General features: G+C 43.7%; 1 protein-coding gene across 1 annotated transcript in view; it reads left to right on the top strand.

The window, feature by feature from the left end:
• Positions 1–17,997, top strand: part of kcp (kielin cysteine rich BMP regulator) — a 69,185-nt gene that overhangs the window by 31,529 nt on the left and 19,659 nt on the right. The window contains exons 18-33 of the mRNA XM_061251410.1: positions 338–437; positions 2,338–2,423; positions 2,625–2,718; positions 3,580–3,732; positions 3,813–3,919; positions 4,367–4,460; positions 9,849–10,022; positions 10,272–10,354; positions 11,032–11,125; positions 12,828–13,010; positions 13,210–13,380; positions 13,735–13,911; positions 14,269–14,354; positions 15,157–15,247; positions 15,892–15,974; positions 17,329–17,502. Coding sequence (XP_061107394.1) covers positions 338–437; positions 2,338–2,423; positions 2,625–2,718; positions 3,580–3,732; positions 3,813–3,919; positions 4,367–4,460; positions 9,849–10,022; positions 10,272–10,354; positions 11,032–11,125; positions 12,828–13,010; positions 13,210–13,380; positions 13,735–13,911; positions 14,269–14,354; positions 15,157–15,247; positions 15,892–15,974; positions 17,329–17,502 — 1,950 coding nt within the window. The remainder of the gene's footprint in view (positions 1–337; positions 438–2,337; positions 2,424–2,624; positions 2,719–3,579; positions 3,733–3,812; positions 3,920–4,366; positions 4,461–9,848; positions 10,023–10,271; positions 10,355–11,031; positions 11,126–12,827; positions 13,011–13,209; positions 13,381–13,734; positions 13,912–14,268; positions 14,355–15,156; positions 15,248–15,891; positions 15,975–17,328; positions 17,503–17,997) is intronic.

Genomic DNA, 17,997 nt, shown 5'->3' with positions numbered 1-17,997 from the left:
TCAGATCAGGCTGGCTTATTATAGACCTTTACTACTGTGGAGCTGGAACCAGGCTGCCTCATGATACCCCTTTCCCACTGTATAGCTGGAACCATGCTGGCTCATTATACCCCTTTCCCACTGTAGACCTGGAACCAGGCATTGTATTATACTGTATACACGTCAAGTAAACTGCACTAACTTGTTTTTGTGTTGTTTTCATGGGGGGGAAACTGGTGCTGTAATTAATTTTACCCACAATGGCACAGCTTCCTTGTAACTGGTCTGGTGCATGCTAATGGAACATGTGGTACTGTGGGGTGATTGTTTATGGTGTAACACTACCTGTATCTCACAGGGTGGGGAGGTTTCCTGTGAGCGCCTGGACCACACCTGCCCCCCTCTGCAGTGTACTCACCCAGCCCAGACCAAGAGCCAGTGCTGCCCCACGTGTGAGAGTGAGTATGAGGCCCTGTGTCCTTACGCTGTTTCAGAACCGTGTAGGTGTAAGAACTGGCGAATGGTGCAGGTTCCTTGTGTTCCTGGACAGACTGGACCATCTCTCCTGAGGCAGGCGGCAGGCTACTGTTTAGCCGTGCTTTTCCTACCAGTTGAGTTCGTTGGGAAACCAAAAAGTTTTAGAGCTCTCTAAAAATCTGTTATTTCCCCAGTGGTGGATCACATCAGTCCTGTTTGAGGTTCCTCTAGCATTATTGTTGCTGAGTCTAAATCACTTCCTGCTGTTTGTGTGTTGAGGCCGTTCTATGGCTTGCTGGGGGCGGGGGTGTTGTGTTTGTAGAGATCACAGAGTAGGATGGTGAGGTAATTTTGGGCTCCTCCGCTCTGTGATGAGGACAAGCCCACAGTGGAAATGAGGTCAGAACATTTCCCAGACATTTTGTCAGCCCCCTCACTGATCCAGAATCAGAGTTTATGGATGGAGTCTGGGGGTGATTTTGTGCTGTAAAGAGTCATGCAGTGGAAAGACTGCATCAAAGTGATTAGCCTCTGTAAGCACCACTGCCCCCTGTGGATGTGTCCTGTTAATCTGTAGGATTTTCTGATTTGCTTGGGGGGTGGTGGTGCCAGGGACAGGGGGACAAACCTGGAATGAAGCCCAGTGCCCCGAGACTCTGTAAAACTCTTCCAGCAGTGGAGTTCTTTTGAATATACTACTGGCCAGAGATGACAGTTGTGTCAGTCTAAAACACTATTTCCACTGATGATAACAGTATTGATCCTTAACCAACTAGCTCTACTGTTTATGACTATGAGTCTATAAAACACTTGAACCAACGGTGGTTATTGTGTCAATATATAATATACTACTTCCACTGTATCAGTGATTCATCTGTTGTTTGTGGGATGCATGTGACAAAAGTAACAAATGTTTTACTGTACATTTGGGGCTAGTTTTGCATACAAAGGTTAAGCATAGTATAGCATGAATTTTTAATGGAGATTATCCATACCAAACTCAATTTAGTCCAGGAAAAAGCTTAATCTGTGTCCATAAAACCGGTCCTTGAAAGTACAGTATATGCAATTGCTTTGAAATGTGTACAGAATAATTCAATGTTTTAGACTACATTTTAATGTGGGGTTATTCTGAGAATTTACTTTATAGGGGTCATAGGCTCATAAGATTTAGGTAGCATTCACCTTTGATGTGCTGATTTGATTTCAGATTTTCAGTTACTGTATTTTAATATGACTGTGCATGATGTTGAAATAATCTCTACATGCTTCATGTAATTAAAAGTTTTAAAAGTTGCAATTTTTCTGTGTGAACGTACAGTACAAACACAAGGTGTGTTTGAAAGTGTCTGTTTGGACATTTGAAGCAGTTATAAAGCACTGGCTTTTGAGGACCATTGGCTGTGTGCCATTGCCCCTTAATCCCTCAGGCCCATGGTAAGGGCCCTCATTTCATCCCATGGCTGGATATTACCGAGCGATCTTTTCAAAGTCAGAGTACATCGGTGAAAAGCTCCTCTTTGGAGAGCAGCTGCAAACTCATCATCATTAATGCTCCCCTTGCTTTCATTTACATTCCCTGTAGGTTATTTTTTAACTTGTTTTGACCTTTTTAGAAAAGCTCCAATGTTACGCTATAATTATGTGCAAAATACAACTCATTTATTGCAAATGATGCCCTTAAGTGCAGTCAAATTTTACAAAATGCAAATTTCAAATTAAGCAGAACAAGCATGATATAAAATTCAAAATCTATAAAAATCTGCCCATTTAGTCACAGCTCTCTTTGTGTCTTCTGTGTGTGTGTGTGTGTGTGTGTGTGTGTATGTGTGTGTGTGCACCTGCCTGCATGTGTGCCTGCCTGCATGTGTGTGTTTCTAGTGTGTGAGTATGAGCGTAAGGTCTACACCAATGGGAAAAGATTCAACCCCCCAGGAAGCGGACCCTGTGTCCATTGTACCTGCATGGTGAGGCCTACACGCACGCAAACACACAAACATGTACACACACACACACACACACACACATACACACACACACATATACACACGCACACACATACACACACGAAAACACGAAAACATATATGTATTCATGCAGACACACATTTATTGATTGTACAAGCTGTAGCCCTCTTATGAGAACTGATCAGTGTGTCTCTATCACAGAACGGGAATGTGAGGTGCCACCAGGAAAAGTGTCCCCTCATCCAGTGCTCCAACCCCGTCATAGACCCACAGCTGTGCTGCCCCGTCTGTAAAGGTACCCTGCACCACATCCTGTCCCATCACACTCTACAGTCTATCAAACACACTGTACTGTACTGCTCCATCCATGTCCTCACAAGGTTGGTATAATGAAGTGTCTCCAGCACTCCATAAGCATTATGCGTGCAGCTTGATGAATTGCTTCTGGCTGATTTTCTGTAGATTGTCCTATGAGAAGCCTCAACCTTGTTCCAGAATCAAGAGGTGATTTAAATCATCAGATTCATGAAGGGACTGGGAACACTTTTAAAAACTGACGGATGTGGTTCATCTGGCAGTTTGCCTGTGCTTGCCTTTGGAGTCAGACAGTAACTGAAGTGCCCAGGGCTCTTCCGGCTGAACATTAAACATGCCATTATTCTTTTCCTCTGAACCGTCATTCATCACCCTTATTTTGAAAGCAGAGGACCAGAAAATTTTATATGCCATATTTTTTCCTGGAAGTGTCATCTTTGCAAAGGATTTCGCAGTCTTTTGTATTTAACTGAATGCAGTTTGACTGACATGATATGAGATATCTTGTCCAGAACATATGCAAAATTAATGTAATATAATGGAATGACATTAGACTGTTGCTGTGCTTTATGTGGTCCAGCTTGTCCTCAAACCTGTTGCATCACTTGCTTTTGACTCACTTTTCAGACACTTAAAACCAGTCGCCTACTACACCAACACTAATTTCATTATTCGTTATCCCTGCATCCTCCCAACTCTCAACCAATCCCAAACCACTGAAGATTTCCATTGTTCCTTGGTCTAATCAAAATTCATGGGCAGCGGGAATGGAAAATGAGGTAAATGTAGTTCTGGTCAGGCTGTTAGAGTGTGTATGTGTATCTCTCGTTCTCTCTCTCAGTTTGTGTGGTGGACGGGCTGGAGTTTGAGGAGGGGGAAGAGTGGGACGCTGAAGGCCAGCCCTGTCGCCGCTGCCGCTGTGTGGGCGGGGAGCCTGTATGTCATGTGACCCGCTGTCCCGCCGTGTCCTGCCTGCACCCCAGCAAGCTGGAGGGTGAGTGTGCGCCAGGGGAGGATGTCCGAGTCGCGCTGTGCCGCGAGCCCTTCCCTGACTGCGTCTGTCCCTTCCCACAGGCCAGTGCTGTGCCACCTGTGACCTCTGCTCCTACAACCAGCGCATCTACAGCAACGGGCAGGACTTCCATGACCCCGACGACCCCTGTCAGCAGTGCAGGTGTCAGGTGAGTTACGTGGTTCTTTGATCCTGGCCGATGTCTCTGTCTCTGTTCTATCGGTTATATGGCCACTGTGCTTACTCTAAGGCCAGGGAGGCAACAGGCTTGCTTCCCATGACTCACACCCCCAGTCGTGTAAAGAATTATTTGAATGTGGTCAGGTAGAGTTCAAACCCAGAATCGTGACGTTTCCAGTGTGAATAGGATACAGTCACTGCCCCAGCCTGGGTTCACTCGTATGCCTGTAAAGTGTTTCACCAATCCCCCTCCTGCCCGCGACTACAGTTTGACATCTATCAAAGCTCTACAGGAGGTTTGTGTTAGCATCAGGCATGTGGAGTTAAGCTGTAAGCTTCAGCTGGATGCCTAGAGTGGAGTTGATGTGTGTGAGTATAGATAGATGGACTTGAATGTGTTGTCAAAACTGCGTCCTGTTGTGTCTGCCCCCTGCAGGATGGCACAGTTAAGTGCACTGTAGCGCAGTGCCCACCTCCAACCTGCTCCAGCCCCCAGACGCCCCCGGGACAGTGCTGTCCCCAGTGCCCGAGTGAGTCGTCCCTGCCCGCCTGTCAGTCTCTTCCAATGTTGACCTGCCTTTCCAGTTACAGTCACCACAGGAAATGAATTCATAGCTTTGAGCTCAGTTGTACACTGAGTGGTATGAAGCAGGCTCTCCAGTGATGCTCTTGCCTGAGGCATGGGCAGTGTGTTGACATATGCCTAAGATCAAGTCAAGTCTGTTCCACGCCAGGGAGTCATGGTCACTGTAAATGGTAAATGGACTGCATTCATATAGCGCTTTTATCAGCAGTGCTTTACAGCTGATGCCTCTCAGTCACCCATTCACACACTGCGTTAGGCTCCCATGCAAGGTGCCAGTCAGCCTGTCAGGAGCAATTGGGGATTAGGTGTCTTGCTCAGGGACACTTCGATGCCCCCAGGATACGGGATCAAACCGGCTACCTTCCAACTGCCAGATGACCACTCTTAGCTCCTGAGCTATTGTCACCTCACTGTGACCTCTCTTCACTGTCACCAAGGGAGGGCCGTTATCAGTCAGGAGAGTGTTTCCTTCCTTATCCTTCACTAACTGCCATCTGGTTGAATGGGCATCTGTGACCTGATCTTCTGTCTTCAGTTGTCATCGAAATTAGACTTTCCAAAGGACAATGGCTGTGAATCCCTTACATCCAGAATTACTTTGGTTTTCTATGTTCCCTCGACAGGGGGCGACGTGAGGCGGATAAAACCTCCAGATTGCACTATTAATTTATTCTGTTTATTTCTGGAGTTGAATACAAAAACTCTGGTGGAGAACCAGCAATTACACTTCCAGAAAATGCAAAGAGCTTCTTTAATAAAGGCAGTGGAACAAAGTGGCAGACATCCTGCCACTCATGGCACTATATGAGCTCAAGTGCATACGGATATATAAATACTCTCAGGTATATAAATACTTAGAGGCCCTTGATTGTGCAGTGAGGATGCAAATGGGATTACAGCTGCTTGCCTCTCATAGTACTTTGCTGTTATTGCTGTGCGGTGCGGTGCCACCTGCACCCCCTCTCTGTAGAGACAAACTTAGATAAGAGTAAAACACTTCAGTGGCTCCAACGCTATTAAAACCAAATTCAAATACACCTGGTATTCCCTTCCGATGGTGCTTCACCTCAGGGGTAGGGAAGGAAGCGATTGAACATAGATGAGTATTCTGTTGTCTCTTTGCCTTTAGTGTGCCCTTCAGTTTGTGGTGGTAATGCCACCTCAGCATTCGGTTTTAGGTAGACCCTCCAGTGATTTTTTTTTTCTCTCTCTAGCTCTTTATCTCTCTCAAACAGATCCTCCCTTTTCTTCTTTCCCTCTCCCTGTCTTGCTGTCTATCTCACTCACACAGACCCTTATTCCACTCTGGCTCTCTTGCTCTCTAGTTCTTGCTTTTTTTTTCAGAAATCAGACAGGCTCCAGTAAGTGCTCTCAGTAGCCAGACCTTGAATTAATACTTGCTCTGTATTGACAAAGTACAATATGCTGTTCTCTGAACTGTACTGTGTGTGTGTGTGTGTGTGTGTGTGTGTGTGTGTGTGTGTGTGTGTGCGTGTGTGGCAAGGGTCTGTAAGAGTGTGTGTGGTCATAGTCCAGTGTTAGGAGAACTCTGCTGGAAGTGCACAGCACAATCTAAGAACGTCACCCTGTGCACTGTCCCACACTTCCCCTGTATTGAAACTACATGAAATCCAGGCCAAGCCACCCCCCACCAATAAATACTGCCTCTGCGCATCAGTGCATTCTGGACACAGAAGACAGAAAGGAACATTCAGACTTCCTGTCTGCTCCTGACACTTGGCCACATCTGTTGTCTAAACCCGTTACCTAACACAAGGATCAATGTAATCTCACTTCAACTGGGTCCCATTCTAAATCCAGCTCAGATCCTGCTTAGATAAAAGGTCAGTAACAGACTTAGCCATTTGTCTTGCATCTGCATTGCTGTAAAACTGATCTCTATATGCACAAGACTCATAAATACAATTACCAATAATCTTCCAATCTTTTAGGAAATATGATGAAGTCTATTTTAAGCCTTTTAAAAGGAAAGTCTTTGCTTTTAACTTTATGCAACCTTGGAATATCAATTGCATTTTTTGATGTGACTTTGAATGGAGCGGAGCAATGTGTGCATACAAATAGAAAGCAGTGGACTTAACTTTGGGGAAATGTGAAATAGCTGATCTAAATATGCACTTAGGATGAATTTTTTTTTTTTTCAGTTCACTCAAAATTCACCTTGGTTACCTTAAAAACCAATTCAATAAATTCATAGTTGACTAATGAGCAAATTCTGCTCCATTGAGAGGTCAGGGCTGTGCATTGTCCTTATACTCAGGTCATGGGCTGTACAGCATCTACCTGAAGGAGTGATGTGTGTATGCTCAGATAAAGGGTTGTATGTGTATCTAAAGGGGTGAGGTGTGTTTACTCATGTGAAGGGCTTTACTCTATGTGTATCTTAAGATGTGTGTATTCTCTTGTAGGATTTGTTATATACCTTTTCCCCCCATTACCCCCACCCACTTACCCCTCAGTGGATTCCAACATAGCATGAAGCAGCAGTTCTCCTAGACTGCTTGGTCTGTCTGTCTCATGGTCAGGTAAATAAATGACTTCATAGGGCGTGTGGTGAAGGTGTGAACATAATTCTAATGTTTGGCTCTTTTTCGTTTTATTATTTTCTATTGTGGTGCTCAATGGCCTCTATTAAGAAGCACCGGTGGGCTGTCTGAATTTAACATCAGTGCCAATGCCAGCTGGTTGCATTATGATGAAATTAGTTCTATCACTCATGGGAGCTTTTTCACTAACATCCCCTCATGCCTTATTAGTAGGTGCAAAGTGGTTCTGGTATGAACAGCTGCTGTGGCACTTGATATTTTAAATGGAGGCAATGGCAGCCTCTCAACGTTTATCCCTTGTCTCTCATTTCAGTCTGTATGTTTGTTCTGTCCTCACAAAGTATGCCACTGCATTCACATTGATTCAGGTGTGGCAGGGCCAGAGCATGACAGTATCTGTCCAGAAGTGTGCAGTTGCTGTGGTGTGAAATGAAATCTGTGAAACTGTTGAGCGTAACCATACCTCCACATGCCAAGCTGCAAACTGCATTGCGGTAGTGTGGTTTGTGGTCTTCATCAACACTCCCGCCTGTTACAAGTTATAGCTTTGGTCTGTTACATTCATCAACACTTTGGGAGCCTTACTCCGTAGAGCGACAGTGTGTGGTAATCACACTACTGTGGATGTGGTAGAGTGGCAGCCTGTGGCATCTGTCAACCAAAAGAGTGTTACCCTGTAGAACTGTAGCCTGTGGCATTTATCAGCACGCCGTTGGCAATGTGGCAGAGCTCTGAGAACAGAGGGGCGTGCATGTGTCTGTTTCCTGTCATTACAAGAGCCGGGAACACCAGTGATTTAGAGAACAGCCACTACGGAGCGGCGTGCCTTAACAGACACGCTGTGTTGGTATCCTCAGTAAATGGCCTGCTTTTAAAACCAAAGGCCTCGTCTGCCAGCGATCGGGCAATGACTCATTCCCAAGTGTAACACGAGCGGTGATCTTTGATGGAATGTAAATGTGTGTGAATACGGGTGATTTGTGGCTGGGTTGGCGGTTCGCTAAACTCTGGGGAGAATGAAGGCGCAGACAGAGCTTTAATGCCGTTTGCTCCGTCTGTGTTGCGTACGCCGCGTTTACCAGGAGGATGATTTAATGGCATTTATGGGCCTCCTGCTGCTACAGGCAACTAACCCACCTGTCTGCTGGAACTAATTCGCTCGGGCCAGGCTGTACTGTCTGAGTACGCTGGGGCGTGAAGCGCCGTCTGCCTTTTTTATGTAAATGTGTCGTTTTATGGCAAAACCCGTCCCCCTGTCTCTTTCTCACTCTCTGAAATTTATATCAAAAAATAATATATTAGCATGAAATACACATGTAAATATTGCCTTACGGAAATATAGACATACAATACATTAGAAATGAATGTAGGTTATACAGAATAATTGCTATATACACTCACCGAGGACTATTAGGAACATTTTTACTTTATTACACCTACTTATTCATGCAATTATCTAATCAGCCAATTGTGTGGCAGCAGTGCAATGCATTCAATCGTGTAGATACGGGACAGGAACTTCAGTTAATGCTCACATCAACTATCAGAATGGGGAAAAAATGGAAGTGAATCTGCTGATCTCCTGGGATTTTCATGCACACTAGTCTCTACAGTTTGCAAAAATAGAGCAAAAAAACCCACCAAAAACAAACACAAGTGAGCAGACAGAAATGCCTTGTTCATGACTGACGTCAGAGGAGAAGGGCCAGACTGATCAAAGCTGACAGGAAGGTGACAGTAACAGAAATAACCACACATTACAACAGTGGTATGCAGAAGAGCATCTCTGAACATACAACATATCATAACTCTAAGTTGATAGGCTACAGCAGTAGAAGTCTAAAAAATAAGTCTAATAAATACTGAATAAAGTGCTCACTGATATATATCTGTGTTGACAATAACAACCATGTGTATACTGAGATGTGAAGCTCTGTCTGCCTCTCTCTATCTCTCCCTCTCTCTGCCTTTCTCTCTCTCTCACTCTTTCTCTTTCTTTCTCTGTCTCTCTCTCAGTAATCCATCTCCTTCTCCTGTCAAGCAGAGAAGTGGTCATGTTAGCCTGTTCCATCCCTTAGAAGCCCTGAATTACATATTCTTCATTGATTAATCCAGAGTTGATATTCTTGGATTCATCCTGGGCTGTACTATCAGAGAGTGCTGAGGCGTGAAAGCACTGTCTGTCTCATCCTTTAGAAGCCCTTAATTAACATATTCCTCCTTGATGAAGAAAGACAACATCCTTCATACAGTCAGACAGTCTGACCAGTAATCTATTGGTTGTTAAGCTTTCATGAGACCATGCCTACAAGCTACAAAATGTTAATTGTTCCAACTGTTTACTTGTCCCAGAAAAGTAATAACACTAAATTATTTTACTGTAATATTATTGTAATTTTACCTACCTCATCAGAAAGTGTGACAAATATTTGAAAAATATCTAGCATGTGGCCCATTTCCATCTGTAATGAAATTTTTCTATTCCATTATTATTTTTATCTGCGTATAATTCATATCTAATTATAGGTATAATTACTATCTAAATTGGAAAAAAGAATTGTCTAGCTTGCTATTAAGCTGTTAATTGCTGCTGCTATTAAGCTGCTAATCACTGCTGCTATTAATCTGTTCATGTCTGGTAATCTTGCAAAATGTGGCCAAATTTTTGGATTATACTGATTATTACAGATTAATGTATTACATTTAATGTGTGTGCTTGCGTGTGTGTTTCTCTATGTGTGTGTGTGTGTGTCCTCTCTCCACAGACTGTGACTTTGACAACCGTGTGTTTGTTGACGGAGAGGAGTTTCCCAGCCCAGTGAACCCGTGCCAGGAGTGTGTGTGTTCTGGGGGCCGAGTGGACTGCCAGGATCAGGAGTGTCCACACCCCACCTGCACATACCCACTATCAGGGTCCTGCTGTCGGAACAACTGCAACGGTACCATACCCTTCACACATGCACGCATTGCACTTACTGCATACTGACTGAAATGAGCCATTCTTGGTGGATATATCAAATGTAAGATGTCATGTAATTGCATTGCTCTCAGATTCTGAAAATAATATTCAAAGGGAAAAATGTTTATTGTGTAGAAATGTAAAATGGGTGTTATATAGTGCACATGCACTGAAATTGCTATCTGTAGAGTATTTGCCAATGTGAAATGCCAATGTCCCTGTATGTCAGGTTGTAACTATGCTGGGAAGGAGTACCCAAATGGAATGGAATTCCCTCATCCTACGGACAGATGCAGGACCTGCCATTGCATTGTGAGTTCTGCAGCTGCTTTCTTGCTTTCAGCTCAAGTGTCTGCCAAAGGCCCATGCCTCCAATTGCTAAATTCTAATTATTTAGATGATGTCATGAGTGAAAAACAGTTCAGAAAGTTCATAGCATCTGCAGGGCTGATATACGAAAGTTTCTCAGTGTCTTCATTCTTTATTTTACACCCGAAAATAGCTCCCCTCTCCATGTTCACTATTTAGAGAACTTGCCATGAGACTCCTTTTGTTTTCACACCTCTGGATTTTCAACTCTGAGCTTGATTATCACTTCTATTTCCATGCAGCCAGCTTTTTACTGTGATTATAGTTCCATCATTAGATTGCTATACTTGTTAAAGGTCTTATTTTAGTTCATGCTTAATTTTCCTGCAGAAGAAAGGATTTGAGCTTGTGATGAGCGCAAGCATAACTACCGTAGCTGAGACGTGACTTTTAGACTCCGGTTTCTTTCAGGCACAATTACGAGCAAATTGCCTTTGGTTATATTAAAACCAGTGTTGGGCATTTGCCAAAATTATGATTTGCTGGCATTTATTACTCAAGGCTTTGTGGAAAGGTGAGGTCCATCATCCATAATTATGAATAATCATTATTTGCATTCAGCTGTCAGAACTTCTGTTGTGCTGTGCAGGATTAACTTGTTGTGATATGTTTTGCTGCAGAATGGAAACGTCCAGTGTCTGATGAAGCGGTGTCCCCCACAGCAGTGCAGCAACCCTTCCATGGTACCTGGAGAGTGCTGCCCCCAGTGTCCGGGTGAGGAAGTGCAGTCTGCACATCTGAAGCTGCATATAAAAAGCCAAGTTTGCTCAAAAGCATTCCTCCCGACATTGCCTCCCAGTCTGGCATTCAGCTGAAGCGCTAGTCTTTGCTGAAGCGATAGACTAGGAATTAGACTAGGAATGATTAAATATGCTTTTTCTCTTGGAGCATGTTTTAATTTACAACAGTACTCTGTTCTCTGTGAGTGTGGGAAGCTATGATGTCCTTCTAGAAAATGGAAGGAGAAGATGGCGATAAGTTTGGCCATGTGAATGGTAAGCTGTTGGAGGGAGAGCATTCATGCCATGCCGATAAGAATAAATCAGTAGCGTGCGCTTGTAAAGAGCTCCTCACGTGTGTGATTGGCTGTCTCGCTGACGATAAGGAATGTGGACATTAATTAACCTTTCTCTCACTGGGAAATCTGGAGGTCCTCAGGAGCACGAAAAGGACAAAATACAACTACGGCTGCACAAAGTGCTTTCCAATTAATGTCCCCCGTTCACCATTCATATCTACTCACACACCAATGGTAAAATGCTGCCATGCAAAGCACCAACCAGCTTGTTGAGCGCAATTAGGTGTTAGGTGTCTGGCTCTGTGAGGTGTCTGGCACACTTTGACAGAGCCGGGGATTAAACCGGCAACTCTCTGACTGCCAGACGACCGTTCTACCTCCTGAGCTAAAGTTCATTTCTATAACACGGTTTTCTTTCAACTCAATAATATTATTGCTTCACTAATGCAACTAAAAGGAAATGCATGATAAAACATAAAAAGGCTATTTTAAAAGAGACTGAAATGCTGATGAAATATAATAATAGGACGGTGGAGCAAAAACAAGTTAAAAAAATTATACATTTACAATGATGAAAGTAAATAGCAAGATGTGAATAGCCATAAAAGACAAATGTGATCATCCTTTCCGAAAAAAGTATGTTTTTATCTTCCTCTTAAAATGTGCTGATGGTGCCTATCTGATATCTTGAGGCAACTTTTTCACTAGCTGCTTAAAATGAAAAAACTGCTTCACCTCTCTGCTTGAGTTTCATTTCTGGCAAATTGAGCATGTTGGCTGGGTTAAAGACGAGACTTATTACAATTTCCGAAAAGGTGCTATACTTGTGCCAGAGCGTTTAAAAAACAAAAATCTTAAAATTGATTCTAAAAGGCGTGGGAGGATGAGTTGGTGTAATATACTGTCTCTTTCATGCTCTTGTTAAAGTGCAGGCAGAAGTGTTTTGTACAAGTTGTAGTCTTGCAGCCTTCATTGGCAACTCAAGCGAAAGTGCATTACCATAATCACAGCAGCTAAAAACGAAAGTGTCACCTTGTTTGCATCATGAATCTTACTCTGGTCAGTTGGAAGGGTAATTTTTGGTCACATCACAGAGATATTTAAAACCACGGTCAGGATCTAAAATGACCTCTGAATTCCTTACTTCTTGTTTCCTCTGTAGAGCCAATTGGTCAGGATTACAGGCTAGATTTTCTCTCCTGAACCACTGTCTTTTCTTCATTTAATTTTGGGAAGTTATTACAATTATATACAAACAGCCATTAGTGGATTTAGAGCAAGGTCATCATCTGTTGCAAATGTAATTGTACATTGTCAGTGTGAGCATTGGGACTCTCATAACTGCTGCTTGACCGCCTGTGTTTTGCTTGACTGTAACATGACTGCTCTGTCCCACAGCGCCACCTGCAGACTGCCTGTACAAGGGGCAGTCCTACAAGCACAGTGAGCGCTTCTACGACCCCGCGGATAAGTGTCGCACCTGCATCTGCACCAATGGGAGTGTGAGCTGCCAGCGCAGACCCTGCAGCCACGCCCACTGCACACACCCCATACTGCAGGACTGCTGCCGCACCTGTGACGGTAAGTAGGCGGGCTCTAACACCCGTCAACTTCCTGCCGTGGGTGCACTTAACAAGACACATCAATTTCATGGCTAATTCCTCTTCTTCTCTTTCCCTCTCTCTCCCCCACTCTCTCTCCCCCTCTCTGTTATCTATCTCCCTCTCTCTCCCCTCTCCCTCTCCCCCTCTCCCCCTCCCTCTGCCTGCCTCGTCCACAGGCTGTCTGTACGATGGGAAGGAGCACGCTAACGGGGAGACGTTTGCGGACCGCTCAGACCCCTGTGGGATGTGTGTGTGCAGACAGGGCACGGTGACCTGTGAGAGAAAGCACTGCCCTGCGGTCACATGTCCTTTCCCTGTGCAGACACAGTGCTGCCAGATCTGTGACGGTATGACGAAATCAATCACTGACAATCATTCTTCACCCTAAAAGTTCTCTTTGACTCTTAAATTGTTTTTTTTTATGTGCTGTGGGCTGCTGAACTGCATTACACGCAGAAAGTCCATGCAAATACAAAAACTCAGACACAAACAAAAAAAATGGACAATGTAAATGCATTGTATGTGCTCCTGTATAATGTGGGTCTATGAACAAAAAAGTAATGCTTCGAGTCTAGTGGCTTTTCATCAGGCTTTTGATTAATAACAGTCTCAGTGCCTCGCTGTACAGTATATTGCATACATTGGTGATCCTTGCTATTAGTGCAGTTAGTGCAACAGACTTTCTCTCCTCTGTCTCTCAGGGTGTAGCTATGTTGGGGAAGAGTACCTTAATGGTGAGGAGTTCACTGACCCGCGTAGCAAGTGCAAACGCTGCTCCTGCGCAGGAGGTCATGTGACCTGCAGCCCTAAACCCTGCTACACAGCCAGCTGCTCCCATCCTGTCACCCGCCCTGGAAGCTGCTGTCCCGTCTGTGAAGGTAACATCCTGGGCCCTGGATCCAGCCTAGATTCAGCCACAGCATCCCATATCCTGTACAAACATGTCACCATAGATCCAGACCATGCCCTGGTTTTAGAGAGTTTCCTTTTTCAGAGCTGTGGAACAGTTCTTTATCACTTCTTTGTCTTTATCACTATCACTTTCAGAGATAGTTTTTATTAAGAGATATACAATTCTGAACAATGCACTTAACAGCAGCAGTTTATGTGTTTGTAACATTTATATTTCATGCCATTGTAAAGGAAAACAGCAGTGTTTCCTTGCAGTAGAGTCGACTCAAGACAGTGGTAAAAATCCTCTCTGAATCCTGAAACCTCCCCCTGTCTCCTGTCAGGATGTTTATATAACGGTGTGGCTGTCACCGATGGCCAGTCCTTCCCAGATCCTAAAGACTCAGAGTGCTCTGAGTGCACCTGTAGGGTAAGCTGCATACATCACTGCGTACATCATCAGCCGTACAGTGCCCTCACTATGTACCAAGTCTCTACAGCTTCCTTATTACACATGATCTCTCTACAGTGTCCTACTATGTACCAAGTCTCTACAGCCTCCTAATTACGCATGTGCTATCTACAGTGCCCTCACTATGTACCAAGTCTCTACAGCCTCCTAATTACGCATGAGCTATCTAGAGTGCCCTCACTATGTACCAAGTCTCTACAGCCTCCTAATTACGCATGAGCTATCTACAGTGCCCTCACTATGTACCAAGTCTCTACAGCCTCCTAATTACGCATGAGCTATCTACAGTGTCCTCACTATGTACCAAGTCTCTACAGCCTCCTAATTACGCATGAGCTATCTACAGTGCCCTCACTATGTACCAAGTCTCTACAGCCTCCTAATTACGCATGAGCTATCTACAGTGTCCTCACTATGTACCAGGTCTCTACAGCCTCCTAATTACGCATGAGCTATCTACAGTGTCCTCACTATGTACCAGGTCTCTACAGCCTCCTAATTACGCATGAGCTATCTACAGTGTCATCCCTACGCACTAACTCTGTGCAGTTCTTTACTGGAGCAGCATTGTGTAGTGGTTAGAGAAAAAGGCTCTGGTTTCATTGTCTGTTGGGAAATTGTCTTTAGCAAGAAGCTTAACCAGAATAACTCAGGTTTGAAATTGGCTACAGTATGAGTATGTGTGTGAGTGTATTTTCGTGTCTCTGTGCTCTGTTCTGCATTTTTCATGATGAAAGGCTTGGCGTTCTCTCCCCTCCAGGCCGGGACTGTGCATTGTATCAGGAGGATTTGTTCACCTGCGCCTTGCTCGCACCCTGCCCCTGGGCCCTGCGACTGTCCCGTCTGTGAAGGTAATGTGGGACTGACCGATGCACCCACAATCCCCTTCTGTCTGTTCAGACCGCAAAGCTCAAAGCTCAAAGACTGATAAGATTATTATTTCCATAGGTCCATTATTTCATACTGCGATATAGTAGATTAACAAAAGGCATATATGCAATTAACACAGCAATTAACAATTCAAGTACACATCCTCACAACACAGCTATTATCACATTAAATATTTGGTTCTCATTGCAAAACTCTCACTGTCATTGAGAAAGTCTCACTCAGATGCAATCACACATTTTATGTGATCACTCATTTTATTTTACTACCTCTGCCTTTCACGTAGGTGTTCATGATGTTCCTCATTCCCCTAGCATGCTAATCATGAGGATTTTGTGCTGTGTATTACGTTTTCTTTTGTTTTTAATTGTACATTGCATTGTGACCTCTGTGAAATGCACTTTGATGTTTTCAGTCCCAAGAGTGGCATATGGCACTCAAACTTAGCTTCTGTAAAATCCCAAGGGTGCTATTTGGCATTCTCAACCTTGCTGGAGCCATTTCATATTGGGCTTGGCACTGAAAGGGTTAACCTATGACTTGACTTGGCTTGGTCTTCAGGACTAAATGTTGTTCCTGACCAGCGTCTGTGGTTGTGTGCCTGCAGGATGTGTGTTCCAGGACAGGTCCTATGTTGATGGAGACGTCTTCTCTGGTCCCAAGGGGACCTGTCAGGACTGCAAATGCATGGTGAGATCCTTTCTGCCTCTACGTTCCACTAGCCTGAGTTAAAGGTGTAATGTTCCACAACAGCCTCTAAAACCTCCAGCAATAAGACCATTGTAGCTTTGGTAGACCATAAAAAAAAACATACCCTGAATACGTACAAATGGTATGAGTACTGCTGGTGGGAGAATGAGAAAAAGAGAGAGACAGAGGGAGGGAGGGAGAGAGGGAGGGAGAAAAAGTTTGTTAATCATTTAGTCGTAGAGTCTTTTCCCCAATCTCAATCTTTCAATCCTGTAATCCTGTATGGAGAATTGTGTATAATCAGAGCATGTTTCTTCTTTATCCTCGGATAGATAAGTACAACTTGAATGAGTTGGTGATTAGGGTTATGTGAGGGCAGAATGTTGAGTCTACTGTTCCTGCATCTATATGGCTGTAACCTTGTCAGTTTGCATGGGGCTCTAGGTAGTTCACATTATTCATGTTATTCATTCATATTCATTCATATACATATATAATAATAAGAGGAGGTGACTTGTGTATATTCCTGTGCCATTATCTTTTGCAGATTCTAATAAGAAATTTTGTTTTCACATGTGACATATAGGTCATTTCAGTTGTTCTCTCAATAAAGCGTACCAAGTTATGACTTTTGGTTGGGTTTCCTTTTAAAGTATGCAGAAACAGATTAGGGAATTGTTTGAGTGATTTCTATTTTTTTCTCCATAGATTTATACTGTATTTCATCACTTTTCCATTTTGTTCTTGCTCCTGAAAGGCTGTGATCACAATTCAGGCCCTGGGTCCAGCACAGCAGTGAGCCAGTCAGTCATTGTCAGACTGTGGGTACAGATAACCACGCAGCCAATTCACGCTGACGCTGAGCTCCCAGTTCACTTCTGCTGTTTCTCACAGATATCCACAAAAATGAAAAATGCATAGTGTGCGGACAAGATACTGTCCCCAGGGAAGCAAAATGTTTGGCTTGTTATGAAAATGTACAGTAATGCGCTTCATTAAAATATATATATATATATATATATATATAATTAAGATCGGTTGGAGATACATCTATTAGTGTTAATGTGGATATCCTTTTAAGCATTTAATACTTCCCTGACAACATACACTTGTGGAATATAACAACTCAGATGTGCTGTAACTCATATCTCATCAGTATTTAAATGTTGCCCTGGCTATAGATTGATCAGTCATTTTTGCTTGTCTGGTAGAGACAGATATTGGCAGGCGTTCACACTCGGTGTATAAACAGAATCGCTCGATATAGGCTGTAGTGCTTTGCCTCAGTGAATCACGCAGTGTTTGAATAAGCACTGCTGTCTTGTGTCTGTTTGCCTTGGTTTGCCTGCTGTAGGACGGAGAGGTGACCTGTGGCTCGAAGCAGTGCCCCAAGGTTACATGCACGCACCCCGCCAAAGACATCTGCACCTGCCCCGTGTGTGAGGGGTGCCACTTCAATGGCCGGGACTGCAATAATGGGGAACACTTCACAGACCCGAAAAACAAGTGCCAGCGCTGCACCTGTCTGGTATGGCTAAGCGTCAGAATGAGTGAGATAACTTTGGTGCGCGTCCTCCCAAAAGTTTAAAAACAAATTAGCTGTCTTTCTGTGACCATGTAAGTGTTTGCTCTGGGCACAGTTATTTCAAAGATTAGAATTTGAATGGAAGTATTAATATTATGTGAAGAGAATGCCCAGAAATGAGGCTTCAAATTTAAATGCACTTTCAAGCTTATTCGCCTGCGGTTTGTTTGGGGCTTAAAGAAGCTTTCTCCCTGGGCTTTGTTTAATTGCTTCTGAAAATAATATTGGCTCCAGCCTTCTGTTGGATGTATTTGTTTTATCTGAAACAATGCACAACAATGGCAGTAAAGGTTATGTGCCAAAAGTGCAGGAACACTAAGCCCACCAGTAAACTAATGTTGATTATTGAGTATAAGGTGCCAGCGCACAAAACCGAAGTCCAATGATTTACTTTGCAAAAAAAGCTAATGCTAATTCATAGTTTTTCTTCCTATTTTT

The sequence above is a fragment of the Conger conger genome, chromosome 8 (assembly GCF_963514075.1).
Source record: "Conger conger chromosome 8, fConCon1.1, whole genome shotgun sequence".
Classification (NCBI taxonomy): domain Eukaryota; kingdom Metazoa; phylum Chordata; class Actinopteri; order Anguilliformes; family Congridae; genus Conger; species Conger conger.
This window is presented reverse-complemented; position numbering and strand designations above follow the sequence as displayed.